The following is a 20084-nucleotide window of genomic DNA, read 5'->3' as shown; positions in this document are numbered from 1 at the left end:
TGCCATGATTTAACCAAAAATTGGAGTATGCGTGCGTCCATTCATCGATCCCTGGATCTCTACCTTTTCAGTGGATGTACGTATTTCACTTTTCCTTTCATTTCATCCAATGTCTTCAGTTTAATTTATTCAATGAACCAGGACCCACTCTGTTTCTTTCTCAATGACATTAGAGATCACGATAACAGACTCCTCTTTATCAACTTATTCCACATGCATTGCCCATGTCGAGATCTAGTCAGGTGCAAGGAATTAAGCTGAAGTTATCTACAGAATCAAGACATGAAAGTCGAATTTTTCAACTATATAAGGATTTACTCAACTTTCTATATAAGCTTACAACTGGAGCTAAACAAGCATACTCACTGTCACGGCGATTTATTGTTGGACAGACAATTCCACAAAACACAGACACAAACCTTGCAACTTGTCCTAGAATCTGATCTAGTACGCCAGCTTCTCGCCCTCTTCATCATCCACCACAGACCACAAGAACTTGGTATCTGGGTTGCGAGCCGAGCAGTTGGCTCTGATCTCCCCCTGGTCACCGGTCAGCACGCTCAGCTGGCCCATCTTGACGATGGAGTACACGAACTGTTCAAAGAAGAGAGACTGGCTGATGGCAAATCTGGTGACAAGAGACTTGGTCCTCTGGTCGGAGTACAGGTCCTGGTCCGACGTGAAGAGCCCCTCCCGGTTCAAGAGGTCGACGTAGTACTTGTTGTCGAAGGTGTTCGGGGATCGGACGTCGTTGACGGTGGTGTTGTTCGTGTTGGCGGCCGGGCAGGTGAGGTAGAGGTTCTTGGCGAAGTACTTGTTCATGATGGGGTCCTGGGAGGGGAAGAGGCGGTTGGTGAAGGAGGTGCAATGCGCAAGGCCGATGGTGTGGCCGCCGGAGAGCGCGACGAGGTCGGTGGTATCGAGGTTAATCTTTTTGAGGACAGCGAGCAGTTTGGTGACGTTGGAGGTGGGGGCTGGGAGGCTGGCGTTGGTCACGGACCCATTGGCGAATGTGAGGCCGTCGCGCCGGCCTAGAGGCACCTTGTACTTGGGGCCGCCGGACTGTTTGAAAAAAGTATAATAAAATAAATATAGAGAATTCATTAGAAGAGCAAAGCATTTACCGAGTCTTCTCAGGATAAGGCTCACCAGCTGTGCTTATTCTGCAGCAACTTAGGTAGGCTGTCCGGTGAGCCCGTGCTTATTCAGGCGAACAAATTCTAATTTAGAAAAAAATACTGTAACTTTATCAATCAACTACAATTAATAGTCAAAAAAAAAATACTCATCTTTTTTCTTCGTGACTAATATCTAGCTACCATCGGATCATCTACTGTACAGATCTCAAAACGATCCAAATTCTAGTGTTTCTCTATCTGCATGGATCTCAAAGGAGCCAGCGATAATCTAATGATGGATTTGATCTGGAGAAGACTGAATCCTTCTTTTATGGAAAAAATATAAAAAATTATTGCTTATATTGCTCGCACACCACCTGGCCATCCTCCCATACCGAAGGTCACAAAAGATACAATAGATGATGAACCAATAAGTCCATTAATCCCCTAATACTTCTTGAAGTTGGCAATTGTCAGATATGATTATAATGTTATGTCTCATAAGTTCGAAGTTGACAGTGCTATGCTATGGTCCGAAACACGTCAGCGCTTTTAATTTAATTAACGGGAGGCATGGGTACGTAAGAGACTCCGTACAATGGAACTAGGAGATGCCGAAAAATCTGCATGCTTTCCTGGTTCTTGATTCTAATTATCTTCCTCAAGTGGACAGTTTTTGGAAGGGGAGATGAACCGAAGTTGGATGTTGACATAGTTTACCCTACTCTACGCTCGGCCACCTTTTGGAAAAGTCCAGTCCCCCATGCTCTTTCGACTTCATTAAAGAAAATCCATATATATTTGAGGGGTTGGGACCTGCTCTCTTTTGGCAAATCTCGCATGAGAGAAACTCTATTATCTTCCTTCAAAAACATTCATCCTCTGTCTCGGTTATTCAAGAAACTCACCATTTTTTCATGTTTCGGAGTAAATGACTAATCTGTTATCATTACCTTGTAATTTCTCTCCCCTTTTTGCCACTTATTAAATATCTCCTTGTAAATATTTTCTTTCAATAAAAATTAGAGGAAGTACCTTACTTCCTCCTAACTTTTTCAAAAAAAGAAAAAGAAAAAGAGAAACATGTGCCTTATTTTTCTGTTTTTGCAAATTAAGATAACAAAATCACCATCAGCTTTTGAATCTGAACCTCTCCTAGAAGCTGGTCTTTAGAAGATTGGTGCCAATCTCTGGAACTAAATTTTGCTGTCATAATACTTTATTTTCATTATATAAAACCTTTTTAAGAATATGGTCACTATATTATATAAAACCTTTCATTTAAAGCAGTACGTGCCAACCAAACCAGCTACTAGCATGGTCCATGGGATTTATGGCACCAAACTGTGAGAAACACGTTATGATCGCTACACAGAAAACTTCAAAAGGGCATATCATGTGGGATCGATCCATGGCATGTAGCTATAAATCCTACGATGCGTAATGATCGTCGCTTGAGGTTGGTGAATCACTCTATTCACTGCACAGCAGGGCTTAAACCCCCCCAGTACTGTGCATGTGTCACGTAACAAAGGGATCCCCAAACCGTTGCAATAAAAGACGAGAGAGGGGGAGAGAGAGAGAGAGAGAGATTGCACCAAGTAGACGGAGTCACGGGCGGCCAAGGCAGCAATGTCGGCACAGGAGACGACCCGTCCACAAGCCCGGTCCAGAAGAGCCTTGACGTCGTTGATGGCTTTGAAGGCCGTCTTCCGGAGCGTCAGGTTGGGCAGATCGCCCTTCTCGCTCGGATCGCTCGCCGTCCCGTCCAGCAAAATCGACCCATCGCACCCCTACATCACCACAACACACATCATCCCCACCGTCAGATATAAACCGGACCGGTTCAGGAGCCATCCAACCCGGGAGCCATGACCCCGGTTCACAGGCGACCCTAGCCCAGGCACGAGTCTAGCACGTTACTCGTATATGATACGGGTTTCCCTGCTCATCTTCCTCCTTTGCATGCAAAAGGAAACTTAGTAGGCTTTGTACGAGTTGCAGAGTTCTGGGAGATTACCTGAACGAAGCAGTCATGGAAGTGGATGCGGAGGAGGCCGGCGGCGAGGCCAATGTCTTTCTTGAAGGCCGTCGTGAGGAATTGTCGGATAATGGACTCGGCGTGGGGGCAGGTGGACTCGTAAAAGGTGAAGGAAAGACCCTTCACTATGGGAGGATAGGTCCGGGCCTCTGAAGTGGAGGAGAGGAAGGCAAGGGAAGAGACTAGGACGAGAATTAGAGAAGAAGCCATGGCCTTTGCAAAGGCTTAGAGGGCTTGTTCCAGGCACAAGCCTCCCTCGCCATAGCTGTCCTTATTTATAGGCATTTATTGGCACACCTTGAAGACTATGGACTTGCCTTGAAATCTCGGGCACGCAAAAATGGATTTTTAATTTCAAAAATTTAAAAGTCATGATAATTACTTCATCGATTTTTACCCTTTCATTTGATGGTCGACATTGATCTTACCACCCCCCCTTCTCCTTTTTTTTTTAGAAGGGCGGTGTTTTAACCTTCAATAAAGGTTTCTAATACATTTGGAAAGGTTTTCCCACAAGTGATAATGTAATCATAATAGCCTACATTAGCAAGTAGAGATTAGCTTAACATGACACAAGAGTTACTGGTTACTGTCACAAATACAAAGAACGGCAACGTAGTCCGGTTTATTTAAGCACCAGTTTATTTAAGCACCAGTTTTCGAGAAAGCAAAAGAAATATTTAACTTTTCTTTATATTTGCTTTTATAAGCGGTCTTGGTGGCCCGGTCCTTTAATTTAGTAGAGATGTTCATTGTTTTGGGGAGTATTTGATCCCCCTTCATCAGTCATCGATCAACTTCATCACACCATTCATGATGACAGCAGACTAATATCTAAACTTGTTGAATTATAATTCGTTGATACTGGCTAAATATTGGATCACAGTTTGAAGTGTGAACGCTGTGAACTATTTCTCTGACGAATGCTTTTATGACCGAAGAAAAATAGTCGTTTCCACTCCACACACTTCGGGAAACTTTGATATGTTTCTGGACTTAATTTTGGAGGTGCATCACGCCCAATGCTCAATAGCTCAATAGTTTCACTTTGTTTTTTTTTTAATGGAAATTCGGGAAGTTCACATTTTTTATTAGGTTTCGGATTTCAAGCGGTCGCTTGCTGGCTTTCTCCCATGGCCCTGGTTTGAATTCTGGTCGGGAAATGGCCCTTATTTGATGCTATGATGACTTCAGCTTTTTTTTTTTTTTTTCTTGGGCACGTGAGCTGAAATTTGAGGGCCGATGACATCATTTGTCTTCGACAATACGTAATGTACGGATGATCCATTTTTATTTTATTAAGATAACAAAAAGTTCAAACAGGTACAAAATGGCGAGGGAAAAAAAATGCCAATACGTCCTTACACAAAATAGGAATCCCCGCAAAAAAAAATTGTTTGGTTGAGCAGAAAAAGAAATCAACGGAAAAATATCAGAATAATTTATATTTGGTTCAAGATTTGAAACAAAAGAGATAGAAAAAATAATAAGTTTATTGTCTTTTATGTAAAATAGAAATTATATTTTTTTCAAAGATGCTTCTCTAGTATACCTTATGTTGTCTTTTTTATTTTTTTTCTTGTAATCAATTTATTAATAAAATAAAAAATATTTTATATAATTTTTTCAAGAAATTATATAGTTAACCAAACATAAATTACTCCGGAAAGTATGTTTCTTGTACCATTTTTCTATGATCAATCAAACATGCCAAGACTACTGTCCCAAATTTAATATATTCAAGCATCATCTTTTCAGAAAATACATTCCAACATGTTAAAATTCCTAATATTTACTAGTTCAAGCTAGGCTATGTGCAAGACCCCCTACCATTTTGGTTGCTATGTGCTGTCTAGCTGCCTAAACTCCGGATGAATCTTAAGAACGTAATCCGGCTTACTCTTCCCAAAATGGTGGACAAAAGCTTAATTAATTCTTCATGGACTGTCGAATTTAAAATTATGAGCCACCACCTACTGATATGTGCTGGTGATACCTCTAGTTTTTCTATGATCAAGAGTTCTAAAACGATATATATTCTCTGGATCGGTATGCATCCTCATGGGATTTGAGTGCACACACTGCTTTGAAACGATCGGCAGGTTGCTTTCTACCCTAGCTCTTGTTAGCCCTGCTTGTTATTCTGTCATCAACCTTGTATAGCTACTTGTAACCGTCAAGAGGAGCTCTTAAGGCTTGTTTGACTCCATATGGATACTAGTCTTATTATATAGTGAGTTTTATTAACCTCATACATACATATATAAAATTCTTTATTTAGTTCTGCTAGAAGATGAAGCATCAATGTAGGAAGGTCGATCATGACTTTTTCTCTCCAAGATGAATGCCACGCTCATTCGCCGTATACAAAGGAAAGTCGATAGAGTTGTTCGTGCATTTGGGACCGCGCGCGGGCCATATATATCCTTCTTTCCACCAAGAAAGGGAGTTGATGGAACCTGCGTTTCATTTCGGACCACGGATAATATTCTTACGGGATATGGTTGAAGACCGAGTAAAACCATGAGCTTTCATACTGGTGATTGTCTTGGAAGCACATAAATAACTAGAAATAATTGCGTTACTTTATTCCTCGCAGGCTTGCAGTCGCTCTCGCGAGACGAGTTTCCGGCCTTGGATGCTCCGCGTGCATGACCAGGAACCAGCCAGGGTGACGCTGGACGGATGAAGGTGGATTCGGTCGAATGAACGACGGAGCTCGAGTGTTTTCAGATCTGTGCAGTGGTTCATTTAAAAAGCTTTTCAGAGATATATGCTGGAGACTGGATATATCATTCTGAAGGAAAATTTAGTCCCATTGGTTGAGTACTTACGGGAGGAGAGGCGAGAAGAGGCAGAGCACCCACGGCTTGGGGACACACGACGGAAGCTGCGGGAGTGTCGTACTATTTAGGTTAAGTATGTTCTTTGAGAGACGAACCAAGCTGTCAATTGGATCGCCTTATTTGCTGCTCATTATTTTGGAGAATTTCTCTGGACCCAGCATACCTCTATTTCTTTTGCTTTGTGCAACCTTCTTGCTAGCGGTGTAGTTGGCCGTGCTCATGCGAGAGCAGTGTGAGCAGCTGATGTATCAAAAAAAAAATGCATGCTATTCATCAAATTGGAATTTATAATCAAACATGTCTTTGCATCCAAAAATTACGTAAATCCCCAAAGGATAAAAGATAGGTCTCAATCTTGACAACTTAGCTGGAGATTTTGTAAATAATTAGTATTGCATGGATAACGTAAAATGAATTAAAGATATACAAAAATTATGTGATTCTTGTTAGATTGGATAGACTCTAGCCACAAGAAAACTTACTTGCAATAGTACAGATGGAAGAAGTAGAATTTGATTGGAATGTTGGTGAGCAAGTAGACAGATTGATCACAACACAAAACGTATGTAGTCAGATAGCTGATGGCAGATCAAGATGATCGAATTAGTCTTCAAGATATTTTCAAAGTATCGAAGACCGTATGATACGTTGAAATAAAGAGGGACGGCCAATGTAAAATGTCCGAAGAGGCCATGGCCGAAAAGATGTGATTATTAGCCTGGCAATTGGTACAGAGCACTGTATTAATAATGTGCATGGTGGAAGGACAACTAGCATCAGTTATTAGAGCCAGTAAAAGTGAAAACCAAATATAAATAGTAACCATTAGACCGAGTAGTTATTATTTTTAATATAAATAAATAATTTTTGTACTTTTGTAAAGATCCTTCGATATAATCTAAATCAATGTATTTTATCTTATTTTAGTTCTTAGCCTATTAGTAATTTCTACTATAGGGGTAGCTGCAACTTTGAATTTTTACTATTATAGTCTAGCGCTACACCTCCATTGCTATACAAATCTCTCATTTAAACGGTGGTGTGACAGTGACAAAAGTTCTTGAAAATCAAGATACCTAAATCCATCCTACTCTCTATCCTTTTTTCAGTCACTATTTTTTCAGCTGACCTAACATCGGTGGTATAGTCGCATAACATTGAAAAGCCTTACTTGTTAAGGAGAGCTACGAAGGATCGATGTAGCCTATGTACATTGTTAATGATGATGATGGTGACACTTCATGAATGCTGGATGAAATTGTTGCAACCCTAGTTCTCGCACCTTATGCTCTTGGATGGAGCATACATCAAACATTAACAGCAGAGTCAGCTCGGTTGGCTTGCCAACAATGGGCCTGATATATCCGTCATGTGCATATGGACCTTTTGGGGGCATAGACCTCGTTGGGGGGATATATTTCACCTTATGCTTCTAGCCTCGACAAAAAAAAAAAAAAAAAAAAAAAAGTAAAGCAAGTCCATATGAATCTCAGAGTGAGTTTTGTGCCATTTTAGCCTCGTCGGCTCTAGGTTAATGCTAGATTGCACCCCGCACGATGCATAGGATAAATTGTTTAAATTTTTAAAAATACACCACTCCTACAATATTATTTTTATTAATTATATATTTATTTAAAAATAATATATTTTAATAATTATAAAATATTTATTTTATTAATAAAACTTTTATTAGTTTTTAATATATAATTTTATTAATATATTATTAAATATTATTAATCTTGTAAGAATATCACTAGTAAAGACATATTACTATCATGGTAGAAAAATGAATGAATGTCGACTCTAAGTTGCCGACGTTAGGAGAAAGGGGGCAGATTCTTGAGTGTGCCAAAACTTCTCGAGTGTCCATTATTTCTTTATGAGATTATGATTTGTAAATTACTTTTTTCTATACATGAAGTTTTGTATATATGTTCAAATTTTTTTATTTTTTTAGAAAATATGTATAACTTAATGATGCTTTAAACCGTTGTTATATAGTGACACAAACAAGCCTCGTCGCTTGGCAACACAAACCAGCATCGATGCTTAGCGACGCAAACTAGTGTCGGTACTTAGCGATGCTTATAAGTGTCATTAAAGACTAGCTAAGCGGCCGGCCTGCATGCCGTGGATCTTACGACATTTTTAAAAAATATATAGTTAGTGATGCATAGAAGCCTCGTTAGTTGGTGACATGTAGGAGCGTTGTTAACTTAACAATGCGAACGTAAAGCATCAATTTTTTTTCCCACTCTTGCACCATCGACGCTTTCGGAAGCATCTAAACTTAATTTTGCAATGTATCGAAAATACTAATTTTTCTTGTAGCATACTTTTACTAAAATATATTATTTTTATTAAAATACTATTAGTATTGTTAATGTTATTAATATTGTTAATTTTACTATTTTTACTAAAACATGATTACTTTCAATTAATTTATTAAAATAATATTGTTTTTTATTAATATTTGTATTAAAGTGTTTATTAATTTTTGTTAATCCAATGCATCTGTTGGGAAATTTTTAAATATGAAGAAAACACATTTTCCTCGGGTGAGGCCTCAACGGATATATCCTCAGAAAGATGGACACGTGCCGTTTGCGTGCAGCAACCCACCGCTCCACACTTTGTGTTTTCCTCATGCATCCTTCGGGTAACTTACGACTCAGTTACCGTGCCCGGTCAAGATGCCCTATCGTAGTCAATCGGTGGAACTCCCATGATAGCTAAATTACATCACGATTGCTGCACCGAGATCCTCTGGGATAACCAGAAATATTTGAAATTTCCGTCACGCTATCGTAGCGCCCAAGTTTATCCTTTGTTCTTGAGTATCCCCAATTCTTAGTTATCTCAAAATCAATTTTGATTGCGGCATAGTGGTGGATGAAGTACATGGAGGGGTGGGATTTGTAATTAGAGATTACCATGATAGACTGGTTGCGGCGGGAGGTCGGCGCATCCTCGGCATGACTGCTATAGAGAAGAAGTTTCGGACCGCCTGGGAGGGCATCTCCTATGCGAGGAGAGTTTTTTGAACTGATAGGGTATATCTTAAGCGAGATTCCTCTACGGTGATTGGCTGGATACAAGAAGCGGATCATTATGGGGATGGACACTCGTTGATTAGCAAGACTTGCAAACTGGTTAAGGAGATGAAGTCATTTCAGGTAGTACATGTGTTTCGGAAGGCAAACAGAGTTGCAGTCTTGCAGATTGGGTTGCTTACTTTGTTGCTCGGCATTCCGGAGAGTTTATCTAGACTAGAAAGGCAAATATGAAGGTTGTAAATGAGATTTTTTTTTTTTAAAAAAGTGGAGGGTTAGGAGGTGCTGAGTGCTGATCAAGAGAAAGGACATTCAGGGAGGCGAATAGCGCAGTTGATTGGATGGCTTCCTTCGCGGCCCACTATTCTAGGAGCTTTGCTTGGATAAACCCTGCATCGGTACCTGTTCTCTTGCACTGTCATATCTTTTTTGGTTCAGTTGGCTGCACCCACATCCGTCGTGTGTGAGCCGCCGTCCTAAAAAAAAAAAAAAGAAAAAAAAGCGTGTTCACACGTGACACAGTTTGACCGCGTGGGTATATTAGAGATGAACGAGTGAGCCCGTGGGTGCGGCCGTGGGCAGGGGAGTTGAGTAGGATTCCACAACGCCATAGTTGGATTTTAGCTTCTTAATTCTTGCACAGGAACGTGCCGACATAAACCAAGCGGGGCTTTGGGCCGGGTCTAATTGTATCATGGGCCGGTCGGGTAATCCATGTCTGAGCTTGAATAGAAACTGAGACTAGATTTGAAACTCCATTGAGCGTAAAAGGTAAATAGGCTAGGTTAGGTAGAGTCAGGTCTATTCTGGTTGGGTTTGAAGTTATATTCATCTGTGACCTAACCCATTCGAATCCCTAGTGGTCCAATGAAAGGTTTGTCTCTCCTGATATAAACTCATCGGTATGTTCTTCCTGTTACCTCTCTATCTCGAGTGCATCACACAACATCCTAAAGAAGAATAGTGATAATTTGATTGCTTTCGAAGCAAGAAAACATGCTTAATAACTTAACCACTCAAGAGCTACAAGCATATAAGAACAGATTATTCGTCATGATAAACGATAGGTGAACTGCTGTGTAAAACTTCAACATAAGCAAGACAACATGCCCGTTCCTGTATTTCATTTTAATAGAAACAATTCATGGCAATCGATTATTAAATTTATATATTAAAAAAGTTTCTGTCAAATGTCATAGATTCGTAAATTATATTAACTCCCCTTAATTTTGTTTCTAAAGATTAACATGTAGCACATTGAAGAAATCAATGTCATTGCTTTTATAGGGGTAATTTAATACCAAACAAAAGAACATATGCTTCCATCCCACCAATGCTCTATCAAGCCTCTCTATCACAGGATCTTAGTCTCAATAACTCAAAGTTTCCAGTTGTAATTGTAAAATACTGTGCTCGATCGACGTGAAGCTCATTGACCATAAACTCCACACTATCAATGCTTGGCCTAGCAAATCCTTGTCCATGGAAGCCAAATGGCCCGCCATGATCTTTTATTCTCTTTTCTCCATTATAATCATCATGTTGCAACACATATGACCCTAATACAAAAAAGCCAATTACTATAGGCCTCTTGACGTATAGCTATTATGCCTTGTTAATCATTCACTTATGCCCCTCCTGACCCCACTCCATGTCCAACACCCAATTGGACTCTCAAATTGCACATTATACAGAATGAACCCTAGCATCAACTTGGTTATATTTTGAGGTATCCCTGGATATTCTTTAGCAAATTTCTCTACCTTTTCATAACAAATCTTTCATGATATTCTGCTGATAAACAATTTTCCTTCATTTATACAACCATTGCAGATATCACTTGTTACGCATGATTTCTGCAACCACCATCGATATATAACTCTTCTACTCCCCCTTCAGCTTACATGGAATGTCTTCCTAGGCACAGATGAAATAGTTCGCCAATATGCATTCTAGAATGCTAGGATAAAGAAGCCTCGGTAAGAAAGGATTTATAATAAAAATTGTTGCTGGAAATTGGACCCGGGGGCGACCATCGGCTAAGAAGGAGGAGCTCCGGTGCTGGAACGGCAAGTGAAGGTGGTCCGCCGGCGGGCGGCATCCTCCGGAAGACCTGCAAGAAGCCGATGGCCAGGGTTTCCGGTGCCGGCCCTCCGATGCTTAAGTCAGAGGAGGCTAATGTATAAGAGGAGAGAGGAGATATGTTTTTTGGGTTTCAGAGTCCACCCCCCTCTAAGATGGAGGGGTTCCCCTTTTATAGAGGGGTATTGTATTACCTGTGAAGTGATGGGACGAATGGTTCTTTTTTGGTCATAATTGAACACGATCGTGTGCATTAATACAGTGTCGTGGGAGATCAGACCGGAGTCAGTGAGTCGTCGTGGCGGATCGGACGTGGCGGAGTAGTTCAACTGCCTGCCGTGGAGGGCTTGAGATCCGTAGATAACACGCGCATTGATTGTTGAGTGAATCGGAGATCAGCAAAGGCCATACGCTTTAATGGTTGAGTGAACCGGAGTTCAGCAGAGGCCATACGCTTTAATGGTTGAGTGAACCGGAGATCAGAACAGGCCATGCGCATTAATTGTTGACGGCGAAATAGGGTATGGTCTCCGGTTGAGCTGCGGAAGGGCGTGACGTTAGTAGGTGAGCTATGAGGTTGGGCTTTCGAAACTAGGCTCCCGAAGGAGATTAGACCGAGGTCGAATGCTATGACGGGGCATCTCGGAGTCCAGCATCTGGCCGGGCGCCGAGCTGAGCTAGTCGCCTTCAGGTTGGGCGCCTTCGAGTCGGGCGTCTTCTGGTCGGGCGCCCAAAGGTCGGGTGCTTTCCGGTTGGGCACCTGCAGGTCGGGCGCCTTCTGGTCAGGCGCCCTCTGGTCAGACGCCTTCTGGTCGGACGCCTCCTTGTCGGGCGCCCGCAGGTTGTTCTGGGATAACTTAGTTTTTCCCCTAACAAAAATAATAAACAACAACATTAAATTTTATTTTTTAATTATCTAATAAAACTTGTAACCTAATTCAGATTTTAGAAAACCGACCACTATCCAACAAAACAAGCACAATTATAGCGCCAAAACCACAAATCCACCAAAATTAACCCAATTCAAACACCAAAGATCTCAAAAAATCCACCATGCGCAACGATAGAAAAGGGTCCGATCTTATATTGCTTCCTTTCCAAACCTCATAAACTCGCTTAGCCATTGGACGATCATCCCGGTTCTCCGCTCCAAGAGAATTGCAGGCTTTGGCGTGCACTTCGGCTTATTAGAATGGAGGAAAAATTAGGGTTTTTCTTTTTCTTTCTTTTTCTATTTTGGGAATTCTTTAGCAGTTGTGATAATAAAGGCTGGGAAGGGCAAAGCAGAGAGGGGACAAACATCCCGTCCACCTCGCCAATTTACCTAGCAGAGATCATGGGGGTGAAAAGATGTTTTGCCCATATTGACTTTGTGGGCTACTCTTCCAAGCGTTGAGGTTTTATATTCTCAGTTTTCTTTGCTTTTTGCTAGAGATTGGAGATCATCTCCAATTATAAGTCGACTCTCTACAGTGTTTAATATTGTTGTTTAAGACTAAAGGTAGTGTTTTCCCCTACTAGGCTATTCTTAGGAGGAGAAAGAAAATAGAGAAATTATATCTTGTATGGTGTGTGCCATGTCGTGTATACTCCCCATCACATCTGCTCAATTTTGTAGCAATGCATCGAGATGATCACTGGGTGAATGGATGCATGGTAAAATGAGGATTTTTTGTTTGGTCAAATGTGGGGGCTAGAGGAACTAGCTTGATGGAATGATTAACTTAATGAATTATAAATCATACTTTGATTCGCTAAATCCATCTTTAATTGGACTCTGAGATGCGTGCCCAGCCGCGGTCAACCTAGATTTGCTCTGATTGAAAAGAGATTAGCGAGAAATCTTCTGGAGAGAGAGCTCTTAATGCGTGTATTAGAGAAGGGGTCTGACAGGCTATTTATAGCCCTCTCCAGGGACCAAACGCCGTGATTAGTTACACCTGTGAAAAGTCACCCCCCATCAAGGCAACCTTTCACTGCCGTGCAATTACCTTAATGCCCTTGTGATTATCAGGATTTACGAAATTCAAGGGACACTTGTCAAGATGTGGGTTCTAATTAAATGGGATCAGGGTTTAATTAAATAGGATCCAACATAGCTATCTAGCAAGAAGTCTAAAATTTAAAGGTACAAAAGAAGCTGTGAAGTTTTTGGTATATAGATAGGGATAAGATGATTCTCAGGTTGAAGAGGATATAGTATTTGATGGAGCTAGCTATATAGAAGAGAAGTATGTCTCTTGAGACATCATTATCATACGTATTGGCACATATTTGTATACATGCTTATTTTCCTATAATTATGCAATAGTACCCTAGCTATTAACTAGCGGAGAAATGCCACGAGACATCGACAATTCAACAAGCATACTTTTTTTTCACATTTCAATGATTTGATGGAGGAGAAAGGTTTTACTTTTAAGCATTTATTTAAGATGCAAAAATTTTGATTTAAGATGAAAACAACATTTACTAACAATGTGAACCAGAAAATCAAGTACAGCATCATCATACATAAAAATATCATTTAACTTTGTATTTTTTATGTTTGTTAGACTTCATGCATTTCTTCTTTTTTTTGTTGTTGTTTATGTAACTTCTTATTCCAAGTTGGACGTTTTAGAGGTTCACTTGCCCTGCCTCGCAATGTGGTCGACAGGATCTGCTTGAGGATTTAACAAATCCCACATCTATACCATGGTTTAACCAAAAAATTGGAGCATGCGTGCGTCCATTCATCGATCCCTGCATCTCTACCTTTTCAGTGGATGTAGGTATTTGACTTTCCCTTGCATCTCATCCAATGTCTTCAGTTTAATTTATTCAATGAACCATGACTCACTCTATTTTTTTCTCAATGACATATGAGATCACGACAATAGACTCCTCTTTATCAACTTATTCCACACGCATTGCACATGTCGAGATCTAGTCAGGTGCAAGGAAGCTGAAGTTATCTATAGAATCAGGACATGAAAGTCGAATCTTTGAACTATGTAAGGATTTACTAAACTTTCTTTATAAGCTTACAACTGGAGCTAAACAGGCATACTCACTGTCACGGCGATTTATTGTTGGACAGTCAATTCCACAAAACACAGACACAAACCTTGCAACTTGTCCTAGAATCTGATCTAGTACGCCAGCTTCTCACCCTCTTCATCATCCACCACAGACCACAAGAACTTGGTATCTGGGTTGCGAGCCGAGCAGTTGGCTCTGATCTCCCCCTGGTCACCGGTAAGCACGCTCAGCTCGCCCATCTTGACGATGGAGTACACGAACTGTTCAAAGAAGAGAGACTGGTTGATGGCAAAGCTGGTGACAAGAGACTTGGTCCTCTGGTCGGAGTACAGGTCCTGGTCCGACGTGAAGAGCCCCTCCCGGTTCAAGAGGTCGACGTAGTACTTGTTGTCGAAGGTGTTCGGGGATCGGATGTCGTTGACGGTGGTGTTGTCCGTGTTGGCGGCCGGGCAGGTGAGGTAGAGGTTCTTGGCGAAGTACTGGTTCATGATGGGGTCCTGGGAGGGGAAGAGGCGGTTGGTGAAGGAGGTGCAATGCGCAAGGCCGATGGTGTGGCCGCCGGAGAGAGCGACGAGGTCGGTGGTATCGAGGTTAATCTTGTTGAGGACAGTGAGGAGTGTGGTGACGTTGGAGGTGGGGGCTGGGAGGCCGGCGATGGTGGCGGACCGATTGGCGAACGTGAGGCCATCGCGCCGGCCTAGAGGCACCTCGTACTTGGGGCCGCCGGACTGTTTGGAAAAAGTAAAAAAAAAATAAAGAGAGAGGATTCGTTAGAAGAGCAAAGCATTTACCGATCGAATCTTCTCAGGATAAGGCTCATCAACTTTGCTTATTCTTCGTGCGACTAATCCACCGTCGAATCACCTACCGCACAGCTCTCAAAGCGATCTAAACTCTACCATTTCTCTGTCTCCGCAAATCTCAGAGGGACCAGTGATAATCTAATGCTGAATTTGTTTTGGAGAAGAGTGACTTTTTTTTTTATGCAAAAGATATAAAAAAAATATTCCTTCTATTACTCGCACACCACGTGGCCGGCGTCCTATAGACCTCCTTCAACGAGCATGCATCTTGGTGCATTATAATAGAAATTAACAATTGTGATTGGCTGAGTGCACAACAACAATTTATTCAAAAGAAACACTCTGGTCCTCTACCGAAGGTCACAGAGGTTACAATAATTGATGAACCAATAAGTCCATTAATCCCCTAATACTTCTTGAAGTTGGCAATTGTCAGGTATGATTAAAATGTTATGTCTCATGAGTTCGAAGTTGACTGTGCTATGGTCTGGAACATGCCGGCGAGAGGATAAAATTATGCAGAAGTAGTTGGTACCATGTTGACCATGACAATGATGCGTCGATATTGTGCAATGGAACTAGGAGATGCGGAAAAATCTGCGATCCTGATTCTTTATTCTAATTATCTTCCTCAAGTGGACAGTTTTCATAAGGGGAGATGAACCAAAGTTGGATGTGGACATGGTTTACCGGCCCTACTCCACGCTTGGCCACCTTTTGGAAAAGTCCAGTCCCCCATGCTCTTTCGACTTCATTAATGAAAATCCATGTATATTTGAGGAGGGCTTGGGACCAGCTCTCTTTTGGCAATTCTAGCATGAGAGAAACTCTATTATCTTCCTTCAAAATCATTCATCCCCTGTCTCGGTTCTGCAAGAAACTCACCATTTTTCATGTTTGGGAGTACTGACTCATCTTTTATCATTACCAATTGTAATTTCTCTCCCCTTTTTGCCACTTATTAAATATCTCCTTGTAAATATTTTCTTTCAATAAAAATTAGAGGAAGTACCTAACTTCCTCCTAACTTTTTCAAAAAAAGAAAAAGAAAAAGAGAAACATGTGCCTTATTTTTCTGTTTTTGTGAATTAAGATAACAAAATATGATCGATCACCATCAGCTTTTGAAACTGAACCTCTCCTAGAAGCTGGTCTTTAGATGATGGGTACCAGTCTCTGGATCTAACTTTTGCTGTCATACTACTTTATTTTCGTTATATAAAACCTTTTTAAGAATTTGGTCCCTATATTCACCATTTAAGTTTAAATCTAAGACCTTTCATTTAAAGCATACGTCCCAACCAACCCAGCTAATAGCATGGTCCATGGGATTTATGGCAACAAACTGTGAGAAACACGTTATGATCGCTGCACAGAAAACTTCAAAAGGGCATATCATGTGGGATCTATGCATGGCATGCAGCCATAAATCCTACGATGCGTATTGATCGTCACTTGAGGTTGGTGAATTACTGTATTCACTGCAAGCAGGGCTTAAACCTCCCCAGTACTGTGCATGTGTCACGTAACAAAGGGATCCCCAAAGCGTTGCAATAAAAGACGAGAGAGGGGGAGAGAGAGAGGGAGAGAGAGATTGTACCAAGTAGACTGAGTCACGGGCGGCTAAGGCAGCAATGTCGGCACAGGAGACGACCCGCCCACAAGCCCGGTCCAGAAGAGCCTTGACGTCGTTGATGGCTTTGAAGGCCGTCTTCCGGAGCGTCAGGTTGGGCGGCTCGTCCTTCTCGCTTGGATCGCTCGCCGTCCCGTCCAGCAAAATCGACCCATCGCACCCCTACATCACCACAACCCACATCATCCCCACCGTCAGATATAAACCGGACCGGTTCAGGAGCCATCCGACCGCGAACCATGACCCCGGTTCACAGGCGACCCTAGCCCAGGCACGAGTCTAACACGTTACTCGTATATGATACGGGTTTCCTTGCTCATCTTCCTCCTTTGCATGCAAAAGAAAACTTAGTAGGCTTTGTACGAGTTGCAGAGCTATGGTAGATTACCTGAACGAAGCAGTCATGGAAGTGGATGCGGAGGAGGCCGGCGGCGAGGCCGATGTCGCTCTTGAAGGCCGTCGTGAGGAAGTTTCGGATAATGGACTCAGCGTTGGGGCAGGTGGACTCGTAAAAGGTGAAAGAAAGGCCGTCCACTATGGGAGGATAGGTCCGGGCCTCTGAAATGCAGGAGAGGAAGGCAAGGGAAGAGACCAGGACGAGAATAAGAGAAGAAGCCATGGCCTTCGCAAGAGGAATGGCAAAGGCTTAGAAGGCTTGTTCCAGGCACGAGCCTCCCTCGCCCAAACTGTCCTTATTTATAAGCATTTATTCGCACACCTTGAAGACTATGGACTTGCTGTGAAATCTCGGTCACACAAAAATGGATTGTTTCTAACTTTTAAAAGTCATGATAATTACTTCTTCGATTTTTACCCTTTTATTCTATGGTCGATATTGATCTTAACCCCCCCTCTTTTTTTTTTTGAAGGGCAGTGATTTTAATACATTTGGAAAGGTTTTCACACAAATGGTAATATAATCATGATAGCCTAATTTTTTTTCAGAAATAATTGATCATAATAGCCTACATTAGCAAGTAGAGATTAGCTTAACATGACACAAGAGTTACTGGTTACTGTCACAAATACAAAGAACGGCAACGTAGTCCTTTACTTATTTATGCACCAGCTTTCGAGAAAGCAAAAGAAATATTTAACTTTTCTTTATATTTGCTTTTATAAGCGGTCTTGGTGGCCCGGTCCTTTAATTTAATTAGTAGAGATGTTCATGGTTTTGGGGAGTATTTGATCCCCCTTCATCAGTCATCGATCAACTTCATCACACCATTTATGATGACAGCAAACTAATCTAAACTTATTGAATTATAATTCGTTGTTCCTGGCTAAATATAGGATCGTAGTTAGACGTGCGAACAGTGTGAACTACTTCTCTGACCGTTGCTTTTATGACCGAAGAAAAATAGGAGTTTCCACTCCACACGCTTCCGGGAAACTTCGATATGCCTACGGTTTAAACTTCATGGAACGAAAGATAGTGCTTCTGTGACTTTTGGAGGTGCATCACGCCCAGTGCACTGACCTACTTCACAAAAGCTCATTAGCTCGACAGTTTCACTTTTTTTTTTTAATGGAAACTCGGGAGGTTCGCATTAATGCCATGCGTTAGGGATTAGGTTTCGGATTTCAAGTGGCCGCTTGCTGGCTGGCTGCCGTCCATGACGCTGGTTTGAATTCTGGTCGGCAAAAGGCGCTTATTTGATGCATGATGACTTTTCCTTTCTTTTTTCTTCTTCTTGGGCTTGTGAAATCGAATTTGAGGGCCGATGACCTCATTTCTCTTGGACAATAGGAGTTGTACAGATGATCATATTTTATATTTTATTAAGATAACAAAAAGTGCAAATAAGTACAAAATGATTTATATTTATATGTAGATTTCAAGCAAATGAAATAAGAAAATAGCTTTTATATAGAAATAAGTTTACTATCTTTTATGTAAAATAAAAATTTATATAAGACATAAGAAACCCACTTTTTCATAAGTTGGGAATCAAGGCAAAATTTGTTTTTCAAAAATGCTCTTGTTTTATGGTATCTTTTTTTTCAAATTATTAATAAAATAAAAATTATTTTACATATTTTTTAAAAAATATATATACTTAACCAAATATAAGTTACTTCGAAAAGTGCATTTCTTATACCATTTTTCTATGGTCAATCAAACATGCCAAAGTCCCTGTCTGAAATATAATATATTCATGTATCATTTTTTCAGAAAATACATTTCAGTAAAATAAATTTTTACCCACAAATCAAATGAATCTTTACTAGCGCAAGCTAGACTATGTACCATACCGCCTCCCATTTTTACCCAAACTCCGGATGAATCTGAAGAACCTAATCCAGCTTGCTCTTCCCAAAATGCTAGACAAAATCTTCATTAATTCTTCATAGACAGTCGAATTTAAAATTATGAGCGAGTGTGACACCACTAGTATATATTCTCCTATGCCCGTGCACAGTGGACTAGAGAGGATCCAAATCATGCTTGTACCACTAGTGTTTTTCTATGATCAAGAGTCCTACCACAATATCATGCTCGTATGAGTAAAATGGTTCATCATAGGCCACACTGGCATCGATGGCCCAATGGGAGCTATATATATATATATATATTCTCGTGATATAAGTTAAACCCATACCATATATATATATATACATACATGCATGCATAAATACATAGATAGATAGAATTTTTCATTTAGTTGTACCAGAAGATAAAGCACTAATGTAGGAAGGCCGGTCTCCATATATGACTTTTTGTCTTCAAGAAACGCTCATTCGCCGTAAGCCAAGGAAAAGTTGATAGAGTTGTTGCATTTGGGACCACGGCCCATATATATTAATATATATATATCCTTCTTTCCACCAAGAAAGTGAGCTGCCACATGCAATGGACCCTGCGTTTCATTTGGGACCACGGATAATTTTTTTACGGAACTTGGTTGAAGACCGAGTAAAACCATGAGCCGTGATTCTCTTGGAAGCACATACATAAGTGGAAATGATTGCGCGACTTTATTCCTCGCAGGCTTCCAGCCGCCCACGTGAGCCGGCTCTCCGGTCTTAGATGCTCTGCGCGCATGACTAGGGGTGCAAATGGGTCGGGTCGGGTCGGGTCCTAGGTGACCCCGATCCGACCCGGTTTTTTGTTCGGGTTCCAATTTTGGACCCGGACCCGACCCGGTTGAAGATCGGGTTGGGTCGGGTCGGGTCCGAGTCGGGTTCGGATCGGGTCCGGGTCTGATTCGGGTCAGGTTCGGGTCCGATCGGGTCCCATTTTTTTGTGCTTTTGGGAAAAAATTTGGGCAAATCAATGCTTCCCAATTAACTGGTTTTACTAAGCTATCCCAACTTATTAAGTGTTAGAGTGGCTGCCATGGAAAAAGCGCTGTACGTTGGCATTAATTTTGGTAGTGCACGTGAGATTGGGATGTTCTAAAGTGAATGTATTCAATTAATCTCTTAGAGAGGCTTATGCATCTCACAAAAAATGCAGTATGGTAGGTGTTTTAGAAAGAAT

At 41.2% G+C, this 20084-nt stretch overlaps 2 protein-coding genes across 2 annotated transcripts; both read right to left on the bottom strand.

The window, feature by feature from the left end:
• Positions 1-294: 294 nt before the first annotated feature.
• On the bottom strand, positions 295-3406 carry LOC103701238 (peroxidase 12-like). The gene is made up of 3 exons (XM_008783231.4): positions 3139-3406; positions 2717-2911; positions 295-1062 (listed from the first exon to the last, which is right to left on the bottom strand). Exons 1-3 carry the CDS (start codon positions 3367-3369, stop codon positions 445-447), a joined length of 1044 nt encoding a protein of 347 aa, XP_008781453.1. The 5' UTR covers positions 3370-3406; the 3' UTR covers positions 295-444.
• A 10671-nt stretch (positions 3407-14077) lies between these two features.
• On the bottom strand, positions 14078-17283 carry LOC103701240 (cationic peroxidase SPC4-like). Its single transcript, XM_008783233.4, has 3 exons — positions 16989-17283; positions 16568-16762; positions 14078-14892 (listed from the first exon to the last, which is right to left on the bottom strand). Exons 1-3 carry the CDS (start codon positions 17217-17219, stop codon positions 14275-14277), a joined length of 1044 nt encoding a protein of 347 aa, XP_008781455.2. The 5' UTR covers positions 17220-17283; the 3' UTR covers positions 14078-14274.
• Between the last annotated feature and the right edge of the window lie 2801 nt (positions 17284-20084).

Source organism: Phoenix dactylifera, chromosome 14, assembly GCF_009389715.1.
Source record: "Phoenix dactylifera cultivar Barhee BC4 chromosome 14, palm_55x_up_171113_PBpolish2nd_filt_p, whole genome shotgun sequence".
Classification (NCBI taxonomy): Eukaryota; Viridiplantae; Streptophyta; class Magnoliopsida; order Arecales; family Arecaceae; genus Phoenix; species Phoenix dactylifera.
The sequence above is the reverse complement of the archived record's forward strand: the minus strand, read 5'-3'. Positions and strand labels throughout refer to the sequence as shown.